The sequence below is a fragment of the Lycorma delicatula genome, chromosome 1 (assembly GCF_047948215.1).
Source record: "Lycorma delicatula isolate Av1 chromosome 1, ASM4794821v1, whole genome shotgun sequence".
Lineage (NCBI taxonomy): Eukaryota > Metazoa > Arthropoda > Insecta > Hemiptera > Fulgoridae > Lycorma > Lycorma delicatula.
The window spans coordinates 325461416-325487515 of NC_134455.1; the positions used below are offsets into that span (position 1 = coordinate 325461416).

General features: G+C 29.1%; 1 protein-coding gene across 3 annotated transcripts in view; it reads right to left on the reverse strand.

The window, feature by feature from the left end:
- Window positions 1-1479: 1479 nt before the first annotated feature.
- Window positions 1480-26100, reverse strand: part of ninaB (neither inactivation nor afterpotential B) — a 51516-nt gene continuing 26895 nt past the window's right edge. For 2 of the 3 annotated variants that reach the window (XM_075382067.1, XM_075382065.1), the window contains 6 exons: window positions 21212-21356; window positions 18640-18872; window positions 11367-11543; window positions 8541-8828; window positions 5197-5295; window positions 1480-2381 (listed from right to left, as the gene is read on the reverse strand). In XM_075382067.1, the coding sequence (XP_075238182.1) occupies window positions 2208-2381; window positions 5197-5295; window positions 8541-8828; window positions 11367-11543; window positions 18640-18872; window positions 21212-21356 (1116 nt within the window). In that variant the 3' untranslated portion in view covers window positions 1480-2207. The remainder of the gene's footprint in view (window positions 2382-5196; window positions 5296-8540; window positions 8829-11366; window positions 11544-18639; window positions 18873-21211; window positions 21357-26100) is intronic. The other variant, XM_075382068.1, reaches the window with a different exon arrangement.

A 26100-nucleotide genomic window follows, 5' to 3' on the forward strand; every position in this document is an offset into this window, starting at 1 on the left:
ACCCATTATAAGAAAAGCAGTTGTATAAATAAAATTGAGTTATCAAAAAATATATTTCCTTAATAATTTTGTATTTACTGGTGTTGCATATACTGTCATATTTAAGAGTATCAGTCATTAATAGATTATAGATAATAATGGACATCTATATTGGCTGTAATAATTGATGGCCACGAAGAATTATTGCCCTGGTTCTTATGCATGTGGTGTTCACTTTGGGTGAGATATAGTCATTCTGCAAAGGCTGTTTGGAAAGTAAACTCAATTTGACTACAAATAAAAAACCTGCATTGATAAAAATATTTTATTATATATACAAACTACAGCTTTTAACTATTTTTCAACATATTTGCCATTTAGATTCAAGCATTTGTCATAGATTTTCACTAATTTACAAACACCTTCATTAAATTCAGCTGCCTGGGTACCTAGCTAACTTTTCATGGCATTTTGAAGTTTGTCGTCATCATTGAAATGCTGTAACACAAGACATTTCTTCATATGAGTGAAGAGTTGAAAATTACTCTGTGCCAAGTCTGGGTTGTAAGGGGATGATCAAAAATGTTGCATTGGAATTGATTCAGAAGTTCTTGAGTTCTTCAAGCACTGTGAAGATGAGTGTTGTTAAGCAAAAAAAACAACACCTCATTGCAGCATATTACTACATTTGTTCTGAATTACTCACCTAAGATTCTTCTAAGTTTCACAGTGGACTGCTAAAGTAGCTGCTTGCGTCGTACCACTTCGATGATGTCGACAAACTTCAAAATGCCATGAAAAGTTAGCTAGGTACCCAGGCAGCTGAATCTTATGAAGAAGGTATTTTAAATTAGTGAAATGCTATGACAAATGATGATTATTTTGAAAAATAGTTAAAAATTGTACTTTTAAGTTGTATATAGTAAAATATTTTTATCTATTCAGGCTTTTTATTTATAGACAAATGGTGGTTACTTTCCAAACTACCCTCGTAATAACTTCATTTTTTTTTGCTCAAGAGTCATTGCAACTAATGCACTTGTTTATTCTACATTTTACTCAGTACTTAGGTTACTTTTTGTATCTTCATGGTCGAAGTATGTGCTTTTTTTAAATATTTGTTATTTGATTTGTGCAGATTATTGAGTAAATATGCTCACCATCATATTTACTCAATGATAAGATATCATTGAGTAAATATTATATATAGTAAATAGTATGTATTGTTCAAAAAGTGGACAATTCATTTTGATATTTATTCCTTGTAAGTATGAAATCCTGTAGTTAAGTAACAATTTTTTAAACATTTTTTATACGGCATAACTTTGTTATAGAATTTACTAGTATGATTAGTGTGAATAATTTGCTTATTGTTATAGGGACTTCCCAATTTCTAATTATTATTTTATGGGTATGGATGACCATATATTAATAATCCATGTATAAAAAATGAAACACAAACAAAAAAATATATATAAATTTATATTTATATACATTCAGTGTTATAAAATGTTTTACTTAGTACAGTTTAAGTAGCTAATTTCTGAACAAGTAGGTAAAAACTGTCATCATGTAAAATTTATCATTTTTGCTTCATTGTAATTGTTTTAGCACGTTGGTCTAATATTCTGTCATTAGAGTTTTGATAATTCAGTGAAAAATTATAGATTTCAACTAGTTCATGTAAGTCACAGAATTCAATTAGATGAATTCATACTTAATTGTTTAAAAAAATTCAATTAATTGTTACGATACTCCAAATAATTTTGTTGAGTTCCAGACTAGAGGTTTCCTGTAACAACTGAAACTTGTTAGTTTTAAGTAATTAGTGGCAGTAGAATTGCAAATAAAGTTTTACAGCCTTTTGATATCTTCTGGCTGTCTTGATTATTTAATTTTCATGACCTTTATTTTTAAACCAAATTAAAATTTTGTCATTGCATTAAAATGAAGATATGCTAAATATAAAATACAAATGGAACCAAGTTCCTATGTTAATTCATGGTTGTTCTAGGAATAAAAATAATATTACTGCAAGATTTAATACTGATGACTTATTGGTTTTCTATCATTAATTAGTTTTCTTATATCTAATTATTATATTTTATATTATTTTTATTGTCTCTTTTCTTTATATCTAATTACTAGTTTTAAAACTATGTTAAATTATATTTGTAATTTAATTTTTATTTAAATAATTAAATTATTATTAACTGAATAAAAACACATTAACAATTGCTTGTAAACCATCCATGCAAACATTTTGGAACTGGAGTGGGTGTTATAAATTCAGTTCTTCCCAACTCTGTCCATGTCACTGCATCCAGAACTAATAGACCTACTTTGTTTTCCATTCCATTTGTCCAGATCATCGCTGATAGCACTACTCCATCATCTTCAGACTGAAATATAAATTATAAATAAGATTTATTGATTTAAGATTTTTTCTGCATTTAAAGGTTAAGTAATGCTTGGGGATTTTGGTATTTCACGCTTATGATAATGAGTTTTCTAAGCAAATTCTGTTCATTTAATTTTATTACTTTTTGTTGTGTGATGCTTATTTAACCCGGAAAACAAATTACATTAATTTGTGAGAAATGCGTTCAGAAGCAGCACTTCATTATTATAAAAGTTGTGTAAAATAAAAATGAGAAAGTTGGGTGTTAAAAACTACTTGGAGTTTTAAAATTACCTGAGAAATAATTTTCTAAATTTTATTTATCCTCTTGCTCATTATACATTAACCATTTATGCATATTATTTGCTATGCAATCATCATAGCAGATAAATAATATGATGAAATCTGTGTTTGTTCCAAATAGTGCTTTATAGTACAGTAGTCCAACTGTGCATTTGGATAATGCAAAATGTACAATATCTTTGATCTGTGGCACCTAATAAATTAAATGAATTTATGATGCTGCCCATCACAGTTACTAGGAAAATTATATAAAATTATTAACATCTGTTGGCAAACCAATATGCAAACTAAAGTTATTGTAAAATAATCTCTTTAATTATTTTTCTTTTTAATAATTGTTATTAGTTGCTGAACAAGAGCAATTGCACATGTTATGATGAAAGTTTAAAAAATATTATTTTAAAGTCAATTTATTCCAGTTTATCATTAAAAATTAATAGTTTTGTATAACAGAGTTTAATCAATTGCTGTACAGTTCTTATATATACAAGGCATGTTTTTAAAGTAAGTACTGTTTTTAAATTTAAAAAAAAACAAGTTCACTATTCTTAATTTTATATTTACACAAAAGTCTGTAGTGTAATCTGCTTTTCTACATAGGCACTTGACGTATTGTGCAACCAACTTTTGAACACCGTCATCATAGAAGTCTGCCGCCTGACTTAATAACCACTGCAACAAGGTTGCTTTGACACCATTATCGTCCTCATTGCCTGACCACCCAGTTGTTTCTTCAAATGCAGGAACAAGTGATAGTCATTTGGCGCTAGATCAGGACTGTGTGGAGGGTGATCAAGTTGTTTCCAGCCAAATGATGCGATGAGTTCTTGAGTTTGATTAGCCTCATGTGGACGGGTATTGTCATGAATCAAAAGGATCCCTTTACTCAGCATGCCACACCTTTTGTTTTGGATTGCACGGCGCAGTTTTTTTAAGGTCTCGCAATATGTTAAGAGTTAATTGTGTCACCACAAAGCAAAAACTCCACCAGCAACCCCCTCCTTCCTGTCCCAAAATACTGTACACATTATTTTCTGGGCTGAAATTGTCTGCTTAAACTTCATTTTCTTGGGTGATGTTGAATGCTGCCATTCCATGGATTGCTCCTTTGATTCCTGTGTAATGTAGGCCATCCATGTTTCATCGCCTGTGACAGTTTGGCTTAAAAAATTATCACCCTTTACATTATACTGCTCAAGAAAAGTCAACACACTGCCTAAACGTTTGGTTTTGTGCACCTCAGTCAACATTTTCGGTACCCAGCATGAGCACAATTTTTGATAATTTAAGCCCTCGGTCACAATTTCATAGACAACACTTCTTGAAACTTCAGGAAACTCTTCAGATAGCAAAGAAATTGTAAAGCGTCTGTTCTGTACCAAATCTTCAGTATTGACAGAAGGTCGTTCATTACGTTCCTGATCATGAACATTCTGGTGGCCATCTTTAATAGCTCTTACCTATTTTTGTATCATTCCATCGCTCGTAAAGTTTTCTCCATACACTTCATTGATCTGACAATGAATTTCAACCGCTTTCACACCTTCAGCACTAACAAAACAAATTACACCATGTATTTCACAGTCAGCGGGATTCTCGATCAGCGGAGGCATTTTAAATACTCACAAACAAAGGTAAACACAGTCGAATATTTCCATAATGGCGTCTCGTTTGCCAACAGATGTGGGTACACAGTGTGCATGTGTGGAATGCTGATCGCAGCGCAGCAGCGGCGGATTTTTAAAACGGTATTTACTTTAAAAACATGCCTTGTATCCCTTTTTCCTCATTTGGTCCTCATTATATTATTAATAATTAATAATTTTTTATAAAAGCTCCATTTTTAAACATTTAATACCTTTTAAAATATAAATCTCCAGTTTTTGATAATTCAAGTTTATAAACCGAAAGCTTGGTATTTTGAACATCTGTTGTTCACAGAAGATATTGAAACTCCCTAATTGAGAATCAGATATATATATTTGAGGATCTGATATGATGTGGTGTGAACTAATGTGTTACTATTTGACGTTAAACTGAAGATATCTAATACACCATCATAATCTTACTGGCTTGGTTTGAATAATTAATTGCATTAGAATAATTTTTACAATTTTACCTGTGAAATAAGTTATCTGTTCTTTTTTGACATGTTCTGAATTATTACTAACAATTTGTTTACAAACTCGAGTAACAGATTCTTGTGCGTGCTTAATACAGGTCCTGAGCATTTATCATTTCAAGTCACATATAACTGTAAATATATTCAACCAGTCTTTACTTCACAGATACAAATTCTTGATTTAAACAAAATTTATCTCGCCATAAAAATCTTCAACATTGTTAAGAATTGTATCAAAGGCCATTAATTTAGCAGTTATCCTTATTCACTCTAGCTTCTAAGCAGTAAATATTGTTCTTTATTTCCATTTTATGCTGATATTTCACTATTAAATTTTGGAAGTGACTATGTATTTTTAAGATTTTAAAAGTTTTAATTGTTGTATACTTACTTTGGTATTAGGTGAAGGAACAAAGACTGGTTCACTTGGAAATATATTATCTTCACACCATGTTTTTGTTATTTTTTGAACAGTGTCAACTTTAATGAGCTAAAAAGAAAAGATTTTTAAAACTTAATGTTTATAAAATAAATTAAATTTATTAAGCATAATGATTAAGAGATAAATAAAATTTTTCTTGATTCATTGAATATCTTGACAAAATGTCATAGTAGAGAACTGGTTTTAATTTGCTGTGTAAAATTTGCATTTATAGTTAATGTATTTTTAGGTGGTACTGCATCTATGAGGTAATTTGCAAAGTTGATTCTACTGATTTACATAGTGCATGCTAGTGTATGTATGTATTTCTTAAACCTGTGGATGAATGTTTTTCCATTCTATATGATGTAGTATTTAGTACAATTACTGCAGTTTAATATCTATACTCGTGGGTAGTTGTGTTTATCATAACACTGCCACCTAAGAGTATTTTGTTTGTTGCTGTAAGAGTTTTAATATTTGCTTATTGTTCTGAAAGTGATCATGTACTTTTGTCACCAGATTTTTTCTGTATTTTATGAAGCATGTTGCCTATATGTTTGAGTGGGTAACCATTAACTTTGTGTAATGTTTTTTTAGCATAGGGTCCATTATTAGCTAATAATGATGTGTGTGTTTGGTGATAAGTGTGAAAATATTACTTTTTGTGTTGTACTACTATTTATCATTGTAAAACTCTACAACTTTTTTATTTCTACTGTAAAAATACTTTTTAATTTCTATGATTATATGGTACATACATGACTTGTACCATGCATGGTAATATATAATATGTACACTTAGATTTTTGCATGTATATATCTTATTAAGTTCATTGACCTGGTCATTGTTCTGAATGTATATAAATACATCAAAAAAAAAAAACTAAAAAATAAATTTGTATCTTCTTTCAATTTTAGTTGTGCCTCTGTGCAACGTTTTACCCAATTGTGGGTGTTATTTTTTGTCATTTCTTGATGTAGGGTTATATCTTGTTTTCATGAAGAATCTTCCATACTAAACTTTTGACTGATCCAAAATCGAATGATGATCTTTTGAAAACAAGAGAATGAATCCAGGTAAAATGCAATATTTTCATACATCTTTTCATTTCTAATCGGTCTCATGATTTTTTTTTGCTTTTATCATAATGTTGCTGAATATGTTGGTGTCCTTCAGGAAGCATTAAAAAAAAACCACTGTTGTTTGATCTGCATACAGGTTTGTGCAGTGCTAAAGTTTTTTAATTTCTTACATCATTAACAAGATGAAAGCTTCTTTGTTTTAGAATATTTCCTGACTGAAATTAATTCTGGATTAATTTACAAAATTAATCCAAAACTGTTCAAATTAATTATTTAAAGTTAAATTTATTATAAGCCCACAGGGCTGGTCTGTGGTTAACTTGTCATTGCTAATCAGTTTTTAATAGCTGATTTTTGAAGTCAGTGGTTCTGAGGTTCGGATACTAGTAAGTCAGTTCCTTTTACATGGATTTTTTTTTAACTAGACAGTGGATACTGGTGTGTTTTGGTGGTTGGGGTTCAAATAACCACATGTCTCAGGAATGGTCGGCCTGAGTCTGTACAAGACTACACTTCATTTACATGTCATATATATCCTCATCTCATTGGGCCGAGGGGGTTTCTTGTTATTCATTAATTAAATGGATTGCAATGTACACATTAGGGGGAAAATATTTATTATCAGACTTAATTAGTGAAAAATTTGTTTAATGAGCTCTACATACATCTTGACCCTGTAGGAGAAGACACCCTCCACCACCCCCTCCATTCTGAGCCATTATGGGCTTTACTGGAGTTCATCTTTGAAACATTGGCTTTTGACTTATTCCATTCCACCTTGGACCAATGTGATTGCCACAAGTGTTATTCCCATCGATGTACTAATATTTAATGAACTCAAAACAAAACACATCTCACCGAGTCTTAAGCAAGAGTGAAAATACCTAACTAAACAAAGGAATTGAAGTACCTACCTGTAGAAGGTAAAAGTGAGTTCAACACACAACACAAAACATAAAAATATTACACAGAACAATAACAACATAGTAACATTGACACAAAACAAAGGATAAGAACAACAACAAAAACATAATCTATAAAACAAAACATCAACAAAAATAGAATAAAAGAGAAATCCAAGCAGAACTCACTCAGCAACCTTTCCTTTGCTAAGTACACTACAAAACTCTTCACTATTGCCCATTTGGCTTGGCTGCTCCAGTTTACATGTCGACCTGATAAGATCAAGCTGATAGATTGTCTCCGTACGCATTAACTTGTATTTCGATCACTCATAAACAACATGCTAGGTGTCGTCCAATTGTCCACACTGAGGTCACATCCCAGAATTTACCAGGCTGAATTTCTGCAGTCTGTCCCGAAAAGCATCATGGCCGGAAAGAAATTTTGTCAGATATCGAATAGGATGCACCCAAGAGGCATCCTGCGAACCAACAACATTTGGAGAGAGATCATGCATATAACGCCCACCATCTGTCTCATCCCATCAGGCCTGCCACAAGGGATTGCCATGTTGTTTAATTTCTTGAACTTTGTCCAAAGTCAACTCACCGGACTTCTTAGCAACAAACCATTGCTGTTTCACAGACCTAATCAAGTCTATTATTGCCTGCAATCACCAAGACTGCCTCCAGTGAAATAGTACGATAACCACTCGTTACTATTAACAATATTAGGCGTTGAGCCCTTAATAATATGTCCCGATAACTTTTAAAGGGTCCACAATAATGGACCGAACATGCTGTCCTGGGGACATCCCTTAGACAGCGTCTTGTCAACCTCATGGAGCAGCACATCCTGATGACTGAAGTAACTTTGCATAACTTGCAATTCGCTTACAGTACACTCTCTTTTTTGGAGTTGGTAAATAGCAGAAGGCTTCCATAGATTGTTAAATGCTCCGGAAATGTCCAGGAAAATTCCCAGGACATACTCTGTCTCACTGGTTGTTATCACACTATCACATGGAGTGTGGTGTCCTCTGTACCCTTTCTGGGACGAGACCTGTACTGATTCTCCATCAAGAAACTTTTTGAGGTTAACCTCTCATTTATACGCAGATACAGAACCTTTTCAAAGACCTTGCGAATAACCAGAAATAACATCAGAGGCCTATAAATTTTGTTGGATATCACACCTTTCCCAAAAAAATATTTTTTAGACATATTTTAAATGTAAATATTTTAGTAGCCACATGGATTTTATTTGTATCTTTATGAATAAACCAGAAATATTTTTATTTGGAATAAAATATAATTTGTTACTTACCGTACCAGGGTTGTCCAAGTCAACATCCGATGAAATTGCATAAAAATATTGATATGGTTTTCCAACATGCTTTTCGTAATAAATACGTGGTGTTTCACAGCCCAGGTCACAGATAAGTTCTGGACATACGAATATGTTGTTATCCATAAACCTATATGCAGTTGCTTTAGATCCTGATAATGTAACAAGATTTGTTCCCCAGCTTCCTGCAGGAGGAGATAGTGGTAAAACAAATCTTAATGGTCGCCCTCTGAACATTTCTGCATAATTTATGTTTTTATTTACTTCCTAGAAAAATTAAACATGTTAATGAGTGTAATAGGTAACTAAAATAAATTAACATGTAATATGCTCATGTTATGTTATTATGTAATTTTTTTTAATTTAATTTATTTCCAAAATATGAATTTGTGTGTGTATATACACATACACTTACACACATATATATATATTCTAGAGCATCCCCATCGTGGTTTTGCTCATGCTGTTTGGTTACTTGCATTTCCTGTTATGGTCAGAGGATATTTAGCGGGTCAGGCCATCTAGCAAGGGTTCTCTGCCCCCCCCCCGGATCTCCCCTGTGTTCATTAAACTCATGCTTTTCAGAATAATAAAGCATTATAATAATAATAGTAAATTAAAGCCTGTTCAGTTTATAAAAATATCTGCGCATTGTGATTTCTTCAGTGCAATAGTTTTAAGGTCCCAAAACTTTGAGTTATCTGAAGAATGTGGGTTTCAAAATAGTCGATCTCCTTTTAAAAAATATTAGTTATAGCTAGTTATCCACCCTTTGTCCAGGTAAAAGTATATTTTGTCCACTTCTTAGCATTGCCTGATAAACACCAATAGGAGGTGACAATAATTCAGTTCTCATTTAAAAAATTTTTTTTTATTTTATGTTTTTTTAATCAAGTAACCAGAAGCAGGTGCAATCAGTCACATTGCACTTACAGTAACAGTGGCAGTGGCTCAACCACTGTCCACCGTTGTATCCATTAAAAGATGAAATTAAAAAAACTCAAAAATGGTTTATAGATAAAAATTATTAATCTGGAGAGTATTTGCAAGCCCAAATCTAGTGAATATTTCATTTAATATAGTAGGAAATGAGGAAAATTTACAGTCATTGTTCAAAATTTGTTTCCTTTCTTTCAAAGTCAAATTTCAAAAATCTAGAAATTCTTTTTTAGATATTTTTAGTCAGAAAAAAAACACACACACGCACGCGTGTGTGTTTATTTATTTAAAAAATAAAAAAATATCAGAAGTTATTAATGAAATAAAATTTTACAGATTTTCATTTAAAAAAATTTGTATATGTAATTTAATAGGCATACAAGGAAGTTATGTGGTATCCACATCAGATTTTTTTTTATTAAGATTGCTTTAATAAGTTACATGAAGTTACAGAATAGATATATAGATATGTGTTATTCTTATTAACAGTCATTATTTAATAATAGTATTATACTTGCTACATTAGTAGACAATTTAATTCTGTCTATAAGAACAGAGTATTCCATTTTTGCCTAGAAATAAATAAATGTTTTATTTGAAAAAAAAAATTGTTGATAGTTAATGAAACAAATTGCATATTTCTATTATTGCCATGGAGTAATAGCACATAAGTTTTTCATTTGAAAGATCTTGGTTTCAAAAATTGGTTTGCTAGTTATTTTCCATATACTTCAAAATTCATCTCTCATCCTTAAAATTATAGTAATTTGATGACTGTGATTGGGTAAATATGAATTCATAAATGTAATATATATATATATATATATATATATATTGTAAATTTCAACTTATGCAGCAAATAGTAAGATTTATACCAGTTCCTTTCCTTTAGTTTCAGATGTTTAGTCTTTGGCTTTTATTATTTTTTTTTTATTCAGATACAGGCATATTGTTTGTGTTTGGAACACGGGTTCAGTATTTAAATTTTCACTGTGCGAGAAAATCAACTTGTTTTAAAAGAATTATGTAGTTATTGTTGGATCTATTGTTTCCTGTCTCTGTAGATTACACTGTGCATAATGAATAATTCAACAGGTTAGGAGCATTGATCTGAAAAGAAAAGTTAGATCTGTTGTGTGAGGTTATTAATTTTTATTATTTTTTTTTTAATCTGTTAGTTTTAAAAATAATTACAGTTTGCATAAGAAATAAGTTTTATATTGTTTTTATTATGTTTAAAACATAACATCAACATTAAACTAAATATACCAAGAAAAATATTCATATTTTTTTGAATTAGTTTTATTATATGAACGTAGTATTATCCTGATTGTTAATTGCACACACATGAGCAATAATTTTTTTTTAAAGGGCTTTTAATCTTAGAGGAAAGTGATTTCCTGTAGATTAGTGGAGTTTTGTTCTGATGTTGCAAAATCTTTGCTTACATTTTTTTGTGCTTATTGTGTCAACTGAAATTTTGTCAAAATTTGTTACACTTATTTTTACACTCTTATATTGTTTTAATATTTTGCAAGTAGAATAATCTTATTTGTGAGGTTATTTTTATTAATTGATTTTGTGCATTTAATTTGTCTTTACTGGTTGTTGATTGAATAATCCATTTAAACTCGTTGAGTATGTAACTGTTGTTAATACTAATTTCTCCTAATTCATTATTTCAATTTTACATTTATGTAATGTTTATAGAAGTAGTTATGGATGTATTAATTGAATCCTGAATTTAGTTAATCTATTGTAAACATTTTGAAGATTTCAGTGTCATTAATGAAACCTTTTAGTGAAGTTTCAGAAATTTTATAGTAAAATATTAATGATAGCAAATTTTGTAAAATTTGTTTTTACCTGAAGAGCTTTTATGTACATACAGTCCAACATGTTTGCATCTTTATAGCAGCTAATGTCCAGTACCAAATGTCCATTTTCCTCATACTGGTTTATTATATGTAGATAAAAGAACGGATCCGTTAAAAAATTAGCTACTGGTTTGCCAGTTTCACGGTTTAACAAATGAATTCGTGTCTGAAAAGAATAATTTATGCATGAAAATATACTGTACATTTACTTATGTAATGAATCTATGCTATTATTTAAAGAGAAAGAGGGTTTTTGTTTGTTCTGGATTAACGAGAAAACTACCCAATCTGTTGCTACAAAATTTTTACCCATGTTTCTTAGCATAACTGATAAGGTTTTAGGATATATTTCCTTTTGAAAAAAAAAGAAAGTGTAATAGTGAAGGTTTACCAATTGAAGCACAGACTTTAATGAATCGAATTAAAGAATTGTGAACCGTGAATGTCTGTGTCACTGTGTGATCTGGGTTTGAACTGATTAATTATGACTTACGTGTAAAATCCAATGTCTAGATTTTTTGACTTTCATTCCGAGTTTCAAGGGTTAAAATTGATTTTAGAATATTTTTGAAATCCTATTATTTTTTTAATTTTTCAGTAACAAATGAAGAAATCAACCTGATTTTTGGTGAGTGTAATCTTCATGTCAATAAACCAATTTCTAGATTTTTGAATTCAACCTTAAAAGGAAATTAAGAACAGTAAAAAAATTTTTGAACAATGATTGTAAATTTTCCCAATCAGTAAATGAGTTAGTAGATTTGAGCTCGCAAATACTCTTCAGATCAATGTTTAAAAACCATTTTCAGGATTTTTAATTCTGATTTTTTTAAGGGGTGCGAAGGTATAAGGCACTGTGGCTTAACCAATACAACGAGGTGCTACCATTACTAAATGTGTGACTGGCTGCACCTGTCTCCGGTTACTAATAAACATAAAATTAAAAGATTGACCACTACGAAAAACAATAGTAACCATATAGGGCGGGTGAAGCTGCGATGGGGAGCTAGTAAGATATAAAGGTAAAGAGAACAGTTTAAATATAATTTATGAAAGATTTCTCAAACAGACATTGTTAATAGTTAATTTCATTGGTCTTTTCTGAATAGAACTCTGTCGAAAAAGGTGATTATTTTAATTAACATTTATTAGGATAATGATTTGGATTTGTAACTAGTAGATCAGAAAAAGTCAGGAATTTTTAGAAAAGAATAAGGAAAAATAGCAAAAAATTTCAGAGGAATGCATTTTTGTTACCGAATTAAGTTTTAGTATTGTTAGTTATTAATAAATTATCAATTTTTTCACTGGTGAAATTTTGACAAAAAGTTACCATTAAAAAATTTTTAAAGGTTGACTGCTTGGAATTTCTTTTAAACAACCATGTATTTTAGGTAATTGATTACTTTTAAATGGGTACCGGTATCTAAAAAGATTGTGTTAAATGATTTAAACGTACACCCAGAATTCAGTTGGTTGAGAAGAGTTAGAGATGTGTATCATGCTTTTTGTGATGTGTGTAAAAAACATTTTGGACTGGGAAGTATGAGCCAAAAGGCAGTGACTTTACACAGTAAAAAAATACTGCATAATGAACTAATTAGGATAAGGAATTCTCAACCTTCACTGAAAACTTTTTAATCTCTCAGTGGTACTTAACTCAGCAGACTAAAACTTTGATTAACAGTTGTGAGAATGGTGGTTGTAATATATCTGTGTTTTTTGCCTGGATCTTTTGGTCAGAGTAATAGCATTTCAGCAACAAATGATTCATTTGAATCCTCAATTTCATTTATGCAAAATGACAACACAATTACTTCTTTTTGTTATAAAGACAATGTTTCTAAGGCGGAGATTATGTGGGTTCTCAATTTTGTATGAAATAAGTCCACGTGAAGATATTGTGGAACTTTTAAAATTATGTTTCGTGATAGTTGCTTGCATCAAAATTCCAGCTTGGCAATTCTTATGTGATCAATCATGGCCTTGCACCATACTTTGATGGATTTCTGTAAAATCAGCTGCATTCTTGTGTTAATTGTGTGGTATGCTTTGTTTTTTATGATGAATTAGAGAGGTCAAATGGACTTTATTGTGCAATTTTTTGATACAGAAACAAATGAAGTACGAATAAGGCATTATAACAGTATATTTCTGGGAAAGTCCACTTCTCAACATCTTCTCAGTGGTTTCATAGAAGGTATCTTCTCTCTAGATAAAAACAAAATATTACAAATTTCTATAGATGGTGAATTGAAGTTTTTTAAAAATATTCGGTGATCAGCTGATAGATGAATGTCCTAAAGGAAAGCATTTGGTGAATATTCTTGTTTGTGGTTTACATGTTGTAAATAGAGCCACGAAAACAGGGATTGAATCTGTCAAATGGAATATTCGTATCTTTTTAAGAGATCTTTACTTCTTGTTTAATGATAGTCCAATGTGGTGTGCTGAATTTAGTTTGAATCACAGGAAATAATAAATTTCCTTTAAAATATTGCATGACTAGATGGTTAGATAATATAAATTGGTTAGAATGAGTCTTGCTAATTTTGGATGATGTAAAGAAATTTATTGACAAATCAAAGAAACTTCAATCTAAGCCATACACCATTGTCGTTGAGCATTGTGAAGACAAATTCCTAAAAAAATAAAATACATTTATATTTTGCAGAATAAATGATAACATACAAACCATTATGAGAATCAGGAAATTTTGATTAAATTGGTCAGGAAAAGTCAAGAAAAATGAATCTTAAAATTCGGTGGGGACCCTGTTTGAAATAAGTGAATAAACTTAATTATTCTTTTAAAATTAGAAGGATCATGTATACAGATCATGTGAAATAAGAAGCTACTGTTACAAGTGAATATAATTACTTGCCAAGTGAACAGTCATATTTTTAATCAAATGCAAAGTATAATTGTTTAAAAATATTGCAGATAAAAATTTTGCTGACTAAAAATTTGTATAATGTTTTTTTAAAACTTGGCTTCAAAAAGATAAGACTACATACAGAGATTTATGTCTACACACAGAATCTACCCTTGTACAGTAAATCTTACTAACATTTCACTTACACCAAATGAAAAATCATTCGTTTACAAAAGACCTAAAACACAATTTACATTACAAACAAAACATGTACAAAAAATTATAGTTAACATCATAGTATATAAAAGTAATGTCTAAACATCAGGACAAAGTATGATATAATATAATATGAAATTACATAATATAAACTTCCACAAGTGACAAAAACCCAAAAGTACAATGGCCATCAATCTAAAAGCAAGAGCAATCACAAAAAATGATCATGTAAAAGCAGATGAAGTTAAAAATATTGCAAAAAGAAGAACTTAAAAAAAAATCTTGATGATATTATACAGAATGTCCAAGAATTAAAACATGATTATACAGACAAATATTCTAACATAATAAAAACAACTCATTATTGAATTCAAAAACCTTGCCATTGAAAAACAGAAATTGCACCTAAAACAAATGAAACATTCAGCTAACACTTCTCAAACTCAGCCTATACTAAAATTCAGAAATGTTCCAACACACAAGCTTGCATGTCATTTAGACAAACTCATCAAACAAGATAGCACTGGTAAATAGAATAGAAAATGCCATATTCTCTATAATGCTCTTTACTCTACACATTTCCTTTCTTGACGTAAAAAGATCCTTTTCACAAACATTTTCATTTTTGACAAAATAATAATCTTGTTCAATCAACTCAAACAAGAGCAACATAGCTGAAGAAGTTATCATTGAAATAGTAGGCCTCTCTATAATCATAAAACCTAACTACTTCTCTTTTAGATATAAATTTTATAAACAATTTAATGAACAACCAGTAGAATTTTACTCAACTCTGGCATATTATATTATCTGAAATATTTTTATAACTCAACAAGATTAAAATAAAAATCTTCACCAAAAAATGCTTGTTGCTTATCATGATTTGTTTACAAAATCCATCTTCACATGGAAATGCTGAATAATGTGAACAACTGCATTACATCGAAATTCACATCATAAAATTCATTATTATATACACCAACAAAATTCACAAAAATATAACCTTCACTGTCAAGTATGAAAAAGAAGAAAGCATTAACGTTTGGACCTAAAATCAAAAATCGTGAAAGTATTTGTACTTTGAAAATGAACAGAAAGGCTACTACAAAATGAAAAATTCACACAACATTTCTGACCAATGTATGTAATATAAACTTTCAGTTTTCAGACAGCATTTTACCTTCATAAAGACTACTGCTATTAGCTACGCAGAATAAAATATAGGCTGAAGCTAATAGATATAGCAGGATTGCTGATGGACAAACTCCTACACACATATCGGGAAAAAACAAGACAAATGAAAACAAATTTGTAACATTCACTTACATCAACAGTGAAAAGGTTTTCCACAAATTAAAAAAAACCAGGTCATAGCATTATGTACCAAACCACAAATAAGTTATATACCATTATCAGGCAAACAATAGCATCATAATTCATCCAACAAAATTTGAGATATGCAAAGTTCTTTTCAGATATAGAGAGTGCTCAGTCTGTATTAACTTCATGTAGGACAATAATTGTATGCAGTTTTTTTAAAATTGCCAAAGATCAAGAACACTTCATCAAATAGAAAGTGAATTATCTGGAAATGAATCCATTCTCTAAACTTCTCATTAAAAAAAGTGAATATAAACTACCTTTGTAGCTTATATTTATGCACTTACTGTTTGAACCAATGCATTCAAACAGTAAGTAGTAATCAATCTACATGTTAGCTATGTATTATTTACTTAAATTTCATTATTTTTTTAAATTAGTGAAACAGTTATTATTATTTGATAATTGTTATCTCTATTGACAGCAGTGCTTATCATTTATCTGATACCTTTTGAATACTTCTTGTTTTTGTTCTAGCTAGTATTTCACTTCAATTAGATCGGTTCAGAGTTTTCTGCTTCTAATTTACAATGTATGAAATGAACATTTGGCAATTACCAAATATGGAACAGAACGTCGTGCAGTTCTTTACTGAAGTCGGAGTTGTACCGAAACATTGCCTATGTCCAAAAGATCATAACATGACATTTTCTGTAAGTGCTAGAGCGAGATTGCGACCATTTCGTGAAGGATTAGGTTAGATAGTTACAACAGATTGATTATCTAGGTTATGCTAGTGCTGTAACCTAATAGGTTTGATTAAAACATTGATTGTAAGTGGCAGGCCGATAACCAATAAATACCAAAATAAATTCTAAATTAATAAACACAATTTAAAAAATACACATACTCTTAGAACATATAAACAACAAATATCTTTTAAACTAATTCATATGCCCAGCACCACATCCAATTCTACAATTCCCAATGAAATTTCTGAAGAATGTTAATGTAGAGCAAAAGGTAGTTCAGATGCAGGTAAAGTTTCATAGTTTTTAAAATTAAAAATGTATACTGTAGTTAATCATTTAAAAAAAATTTCCTGGAATTTGAAGTTTCTGTGATCTTTTTCTATTTGGGCATCCATTTTTTTCATATGATTGGCTGTATTTAAAAAAAATTAAACCAGATAATATAAGCTAAAATAAACTTAAAAATGAATAAATTATTTAAACTTCACAGAGGCTGCATAAAAAAGAAATTATTAGAAATAAAGTATTCAGTTAATTTAATTTTAATCTTCTGAAATCTGAGTTAAATTGATCGGTAAGCTGTTAATCCATTTACATTTTAATGTATTAAATACTGTGCATAATTAAGATATATTTGTTTCTTACTGAACAGTTTTTAAAATTATTTCTATAAAAATGTATTAATTTCCTGTGATGCATTTTAATGTAAAGAAAATTTATTTTAACAGGTTTTTGAATAATCACTCTTTGAAATAATAACATTCTATTCTCCAGTAATGATACATTCATATAGCTTTGGAAAGAAACAGTCAAACAGGTTGATCATCTAGCAAAAACTGGCGTTTTATAAAATGTTTTGTTGAAGTGGACCCAGTATCCTATTCGGTATTTTATTAACAGGTGGAACCAATTGGACCATACAGGAAAATCTGAGAGTTTCTAAAGAATAAACTCGTAGAAAAAGATGCAGAAAATTGTAGTCAGTTACCCTCATTTAAATTTATTTGTTTTACCTATGTAAAAGCACAGGAAACCATTTTAACAACAAATAAATGGAAACATTTTGTCTCTAGGAGTCTAGGAGAAAAACCTTTGAAATATGAGTGTAAAGCAAAGATTTGTAAATTTTAAATGTAAATTTCAGAGAAAGAAACCTGGGGATGAACTGTTGACACTTTGAGAGTTTGATGTCTGCCAGAGGTAAACAAAAATTCAAGATGTAAGGATTACAAAGGTTTTAGCAAATGTATAGATTATACTGGATGTCATTAGCAGAATTAATTAATTGTGTAGTAAGAATAGCTGTTAATAGTTCTGACTTAAAGAGACAAAAGAAACTTGATATTTAAACATCAGTTTTTGATTTGATAAAAATTTACAAAAATGTTTGAAAGATAAATGTGTAAGTGCAACAAAAGAATGTTTGTTTTTAAATGCAAAAGATAAATATTAAAAATTTAAAAATACAGAACTGCCAAAAAAAAAACCATTGCTCTTTAATATAAGGAAGATTACTAATATATGATAATTAAATAGCGTATGGGTGACATTTTGTATATAGTAATTTTTTTTTTTAATTTATTTAAACATATATATATATATATATATATATATATATAGCCTATGACACTCGCGTAATGTAAGAATTTCAATGTGGGATCATATATCTAAATTGGTTCAGCCATTGAGATGCTATAGTTAAACACATACATTTATACATATACCCTAAATACATTACACTCCTTTTGGGCAGTTGTGTAGTAAGGTTCATTTTTGAGTATATCAATAAATCTTTGTTCTGGCTTGGTTTCAAGGTGATTTTGTATTATACTAGCAAATACCCCATTTGAATTTTGAAAATCAGAAGATCGGTTGTGAAGATATAACATTTACAAATAACTGTGATCTACAAGATCGAGAGTGTACCTGATGCATGTAAAAGTTAGCTTTCACATATTAACAAATTCCCAATTTGAATTTTGAAATTCGGATGATTGTTTGCAGAGATATTATAAGATCACCCCATCGCACCTCCCAAAACAGGTGCACCCTGTTTGTTACCAATTAATGGTGAATCAGACAGTAAAGAATTATATTACCTGTTCATTACTTTGCCATTTGAGACAAGGTGCCATTGGTTGATTATTTAGTTGTCTTTGAAGCATTGTAGTAAAAGAAATTGATAATGGTTGTTCAACAATTACAAAATAATGTTCAGTAATACCAAATGTGTGCATATATGAAGGATTAAGTTTCCATCGAGCTGGAACTGATGCAACAATTTGTGCTTGTTCAAATGGACTTTTTACCTTTCTCTTTTCTCCATTGATATCTAGAAAAAAGCATTGAGTACAGTATTATTGCTGATACAATATTGAAAACAATATATTTCAGTGAAGTAGTAATAGTATTTATCTTTAACATTAACAAAATTGACTGTCTAGCCAGAATGTATATATTTTTTTAATTATTTACTAATAATAATTTGTTTTAGATTTTAAGTAAATTAGATTAATTTTAAACAACTGTAAAATCTAGAATTTTTAATTTAACTAATAAAAGAAATTTTGTTAACTTAAAAAAAAATTTGTTTGCTTTGTTAATAACTGTAATTATAAATAACACCTTTTAATGTAATATATATTTTCAGAATCCTATTTCTGTTTAGTAATTGCATAACTTCTCCCAAGAATAACAAGCTTCTTCTGCTGGGCTTATAAGAGTTTAGAAATATTTCCTGTTTCTTTCTTTGATGAGCTAAATTTGTTATTGCATATCAGCATCATTATATCAAATAGATTTACACTTAGCATATGACTATTTTTAAAGAAGTGTTTCTTTAATAAATAAAGAAAAGACAATTTAGTTAAGTTTAAAGTAAAAGGTTAATTTGAGTTAAGTAAAAAAAATAAATCAAATAAATGTTCTCATCTAAAAAAACGTATTTCACAATGCTGTAACATGGCCACACATACTTATTCCTAGATTTTGATTCTAAAAACTTAATATGTCATCTGTTAAATATTTATGATTGAAAATGAATTATTTTTTTCTTTTAAACTTCATCATGTGTACCATAATAATTGTGCTTTAGATGCTTTCAGTTGTAAAACAGTAATTTAAAACAGTCTTCAAAAAATTTCTTTGTCAAATCTTTTATATCACTGAGAATTTGTTTTATTGCTATCACTTTTCATGATGATATCCTTTGAAATAATTTTATTTTTTGTTGTTTGATGTAAATGTTGTGTTCATTCTTTATATTATTTTCATGTATTCCTTCATTTGATTTTAGGGCTAGTGACATTATATAAGTAGTTTTATAGTAATGGATTGTTAGACCAAAACCTCAATGTAACTAATGCCAGTTATTTTATTAGGTACTTTAATAGAAAACACATATGTATTAGTTTGTTGTATGTATTCATGAAAACCTGATATAAATAGCTGAAAGAGTGCCTACAGTTACAGAAAATTTGCAATAAAACAGAAAAAAGTGTTAAATTATAAATAGCTGAGGAACAATGCACCAAATTTTATTAAGTAGCATTGGATTCCAGTTCAAAAATATACAATGGTGCTGTGGATGTCTAGTTGTCATGGAATAGACCTTTTCACAAATACAACAGAATAGTTAATCTTTAGGGAAAATTCCAGTCTAAGATATTGTAGTTAAGGACAAAGAATATGTTCATTTACACTTGAATAGATAATAATTCTATTGAATGAAAGATTCAGTTAAAGTTTTCCTCTGCTTTTCTCTCAATTTAAGTTACAATCTGTTAGTACTGGGCAACTGCTGCAACCAGTAAATCATCCTTTTTCACCATCCATTGCTTTTTCTTATTCTTGATCCCTTCTTTCCCATTAATGGTTATGTGAGTATGAGTCTAACCTTGCTGTATCCTTCATGATGAGAGTGCCAAAATGATGAAGGCAGTGCATCTTTGGTTAGCGACTGTTTATTGACAGACTTGTGAATTCTACTTTCTATGTAGTGGCTGTGCAATATGTATAATAAGCTGAATTGCCTATTGCGTAAAGCTAAACTTAAATATTCCTCATACAAGCTACATTTTTTTTTTAATTTCTGGAAAAACTTTAAAATAAATAAATGCTTGTGTATTAATCAGTAAACATTTCTAATTTTGGTGGCAGTTTAAAGGCCTCTAATATTCAAATTTTCTTAATAGCTATGAAAATCTATTTTTCATAGCTATACCTTACTTGTCCTTATTTTGTCAAAATGATTGTTGTGCTTTGGTTTTTGAGGTTTAGTCAATAGTATTTAGGATTCATGTTCAGTTGATTTAAACTGGTCTAGAGCAGATAATGACTAAGTAACAGTATGAAGAAGATAGCAAAATCAAAATAAATTAGTTATATGGAGAAGAGAAAGAAATTCTGAATTGTTTTATTCATACAACAGTAATTGGAATTTTAAGAATGCCTTAAAATAACCTAGAACATTAATACATTAGACTTTTTCCATTTAAACATTTTTTTTAATACTTAAACAAGCAAAAGATATTGCTTATTCACAAAAAAATGTTTTTACAAGAAGGTATATTTCTATTGTAAGCAAAAAATATTACATCAGAGCTCGAATAAAACAGAATTTTAAATTCAAAATTACTACATAAGATATAAATAATTATTTAAAAATTTTACCTGCATATACCGGTGAAGGAAATTTTATTACACTATAACATGGTCCTGTGCAGGATAAACTTATTCCAATGTTGTAAACATCTCCATTTTCTACATGAGGGTGAGATGTGTGGTTTACTATGTTAACATGTTTTGAAACGTTCACCTGTAAATCCATTTTCACATTTATATACATATATATAAATGTGAAATTATATATACACTAATTTTATACATAAACATAAATTAAATTTGTATTTAACACACATATATATATTATATATTTGTTATATTATATTATAATACTTTGTAATGTATAACTCCTAATACAATCCTTTCTTGCACAACCTTTCATGCTACAGAAGAACCTTATCTTTGCCACTTGTTTACGGGAATCATCCAATTTTCTGTTGGTCCAAACTTCACTAATAAAATATATAAAAAAATGGCCATTGTTTTATAAAATTTAATTTGGATATTCTTTCTGATCTAACCTTTCAGAGTAAGACATATCAATTCACAAATTGCACTAAATTTAGCCAATTTTCCATTTATATTTTGTTCATAATTGAAGGACAGGTCACACCCCAAATACTAGAAGTTTCCCACCTGTTCCAGAATTTCCCCATTGATGTCTATTTTGGAATGTAAGTGCTGTTTTCCACAAACGGCCATAACTCTGGATTTCTGCTGTGAAATTTTCTTGTTGAATTCTTTTCTGAGGAGATGAAGCTAATGAACTGCCACTTACAACTTGTCTTCACTTTCCTGTACAATCACTGTATCATCAGCAAACACTAAAAAGATAAGAGAAATTCCTTGGCCAAGATGTACACTAGAGTTAACTCTATCTTGCCAAATAGACATTAACTCATCCAGATATATATGAAATGATGTTGGTGACATTGGACAACCTTGTAAAGACCCTTGTATATCCTCAACTCCCCAACTACCTTCCCATCTCCTGCATCAATCATAATAGTAATTTTGGAATATAAACCAACAGAAGTTACAAGATGTTTGGGTTTTCCATTATCCAACATTATATTTCACATAAATCTGTAAACGTTGTCAAAGGCCTTTCCCAATCTACAAAGGCGAGATGTAAGGAATGATTAAATTCTTGGTGACTCTTAATAACTATTTATAGTGTATACACCACATCAATTAAAACCATTTATTTTTAATTAAATTTAAATTTAATGTTATAATATTTAAAAAATAAAATAAAATAGTACCACTTTTAATCTATTTTTATCTGGATATCAATGCAATATATTTAAAAATCATGTCAACCAGGCTGGTTTACTGGTTAACTTGTTACTATTTAACAGCTGATTTTCAAAGTTGAAAGTTCTGAGGCTGAAATCCCAGTAAAAGCTAGTTGCTTTTATATGGATTTGAATAGTAGACAGTGGATACCAGTGTATTTTGGTAGTTGGGATTCAATTAACCACACATCTCAGGAATGGTCAGCCTAAGTCTGTACAAGATTACACCTCACTTACACGTCATACATATCATCCTCATTAATTTGGGCTGTGGGGAGGTTGCTTATTGTTCACTAGTTGAATAAATTGCAACGTATACATTAGGAAAATAAATTACATCAATCAATAAATTACGATATTATGATTATAATGTTTATTTTTAAGGTAATTATTTCTTTGAATTTATCTATAATATTATTTAAACATGTAATTGAATTATGTATAATTAGATTGCATTTTCATTTTTCCAGTTTTTATTAGTTTTATTTAAAAAGTAACTTATTATTTTCCCAACTTTATAATATTTAAATCCATACTTCTATACTAGTATGTAAAAACAAAATGTATTTGCTTGCCCAGAGTAATCTTAGCAACACCTAAATTTATATGAAAAATTGTTAGCCTTTCTCAAATCATAAGATTTTATAAAATTAATCAGTAATTTTGCCCCTTTGTTAATATCATTAATAATATATGAGTAAAATTGTAAAGTCTGATTGTGAGTAAAATAATTATCACCAAATAATAAAAGTATAAATCTGATTCTCCTTGTTTAGAAGAATATTACAAGTGAGGCTGAAAAGATGAAACAACACATGTCAACTAATGAATTAACAAGTCATCGCATGAAACACTCTTTGTTCCCTTCCCAAAGTACATTTAGAAAAAATTGAAATATTATATTCTTTAAACTATTTTGTTTCAAAATGTGTTCTATCATAAATTATTAATGGTGTCCAGTGATTCAAGCTCTCTTGCGTTCCATAGATACCTTTTCATCCCTAACTCATAAGAGAATACTAGATTCATAATATTTTTAAGTGGTTCAGGGCCATTTGCCTACTAGGGCCCCTAATTGCATCAACTAACAAATTTGAATATTGTGAATAATAATTCAGTCTTTACAAAAATTGTTCTGCCTTCTATAATAATTAAGTAAAATAAAAGTGTCTAAGATGGTCAACTCTTTGACTCTCAAATGCTTCTAGCCCCCTAACTCCTTTAAATAACTAATATTAAAATTTTATAGATATTTGAAGCCTTCTTCAAAATGTTACATCTGCAGAAAAAATTAAAAATGTAATTTTGTCATTGAGGGTTTCCCCAAATGCCTCTTCCTTTCTCCTAAATGTGTTTTGTCTAATAACTCCTGTTGATCAAGAAAACTTTAAGAATTGCAATACTGAAACTATTCCTTTCCAAAAAAATTTTGCCACATAAAATGAAAAAGAAATAGTATTCAAGAGGGCCAGATCCCTTTATCTCCTGTGGGCTTCTAGGCCCTTAGCTCCAACCAGTTAACAGTAATTTAAATATAGAATTCAAACTTATCTTTTTCAAAATTTATTCTGTCTTAAAAAATAAAATAGTGTTTATTTATTTAAGGTGTTTAGGTCCTCTTGCCCTCAGATTATAATTGAAAGTCTAAATATGGTGAATATTTAATCTATTCTTTTTTAAAATGATCTGTTTTATGGGGATCACCAGGAGGTGTATTATGGGGATCACCATAATATTTATGGTATGAAAGTTTGAGCCTTGCTTTCCAGTCTAACACTCTTAGGTCTCATCTTCATTAAGACAAATTGTAATTTTGTGATATTCAGGCTTTAAATTTGTAATCTTCAAGTTTTAAGCTAAATCATTTTTCTAGGACATATAACTTTTAATTGATATCAATATTTTCAGAGACTACTTGCGTCCCTCATCCTTGAATTAATAAAAATTTAAATTGACTATTTCCTTCCTTCAATAAATAAAAATTATATTTTGATTTTCTAGCAATTTTCAAAAATTCTTTTTTTTAATATGTAAAAATATTGTTTGCTTTTATAAGTTCTGGTACCTCTAGGACCCTTATTTTATGAAAATCTGAGGTACTTTAAAATTTAAAAAGATGAATTATTTTTGAAATAAATACATTTAAAATGAAATTTTGTGTAAATCTATTTCAATGTCTTTTCATGTTCAGTGATTGAACAAATTGTAAACACGGTCATTTGTATCCCATTTTGTTATATTGTTTTGTTATCTTAATATTTTCTAATTACATGACAAAAAAATGAATAGAATTAATTAATTTTAGTAGAATTAATTATACTTACATTAGGCATTATGTAATATTAATAAGAAACCATATTAATATATCGTATTAAAAACCATAAAATTATATTAATTAATTATATAAATTTATAAATATTATATCATATTATAATATATTAATATGAAGTATTTATGGAAACCATTTTCCCATCTAAGAATTATCAAATCATCAATCCTGGGCTTAATAGAGTTTGTATTTTGTTATGATTTTGTTTTGTAGGAATAATATTTATTGATTATATAATATTTTTATAAGTGCTTTAATATGTAACCACCACCCAAGTGAAGTCAGGTACTCTAATAGGCTTTTTATAAAATAAACAGTTTGATCTATAAACTGCTGATTTATAAATATCTGCAATTTTTACATTTATGTTGAGTTTTATTAATTTTCTATGGGTTTATATTTTTTTCAAGTGGATTATTTAATTCTGTTACATATTTATGTTAAATGTTATATGCACCGCAATTTTAAGGATATTTGTTATTTAATATACTGGTTACACGTTTTATTATTTAAAGAAATATGATTTTGTTTGAGAATGTTATTTAAGATTAAAGTAATTTGTTTTTGCAATGTTTTTGATTTTATTATTTTTTTCAATTATATTTATTGTTCATTTTATAATATTATTAAGATCTTTTATATCTAGGTAAAAGTGTAGTTTCGTTATTTATTTGAATAGTTTCTGATTTATTTAAAGTTCAGCTGTATTTTTTTACACATAGTTGTGTTGTTAATTTTACCTTTTTTTTAACAATAATGTATAGTTTTACTTTATTTGTAACTAGGTTCGTCTATAAAATTAAACAATTATTAGATAAATTATTTTTTCATATTTTGCTTAAATCTTTGAATTGGTAGTTTTTGCATTTTTATTTGCCTGTTAAAAAATAAATAATATAATAATTATAATAAAACAAATTTTTATGCCTTGACTTGAGCATTATCTTTTTTTTTTTTGTAGGATGAATTGTTTCAAAAATATCTTTGTTTAAAAATTCCGTGACTGATATATTATTACTTTCTTGTATGAAGTAAAGGAAGAATTGTGATCACAAAAATTTCAGTTTCCAGATTTCAATGGAAATATCCATTTTGATCATCTCTGAATCCATTTTGACTAGTTTTGGCGTGATATCTGTATGTACGTATGTATCTCAAATAACTCAATTAGCCATAGGATGTTGAAATTTTGGATTTAGGACTGTTGTAACGTGTAGATGAGCACCTCCCCTTTTGATTGAAATAGACTGAACCAAAAGTGTCCAAAATAGCCCAAAATCCAAAAAAAAATTGGATTTTTTGTTAACTAC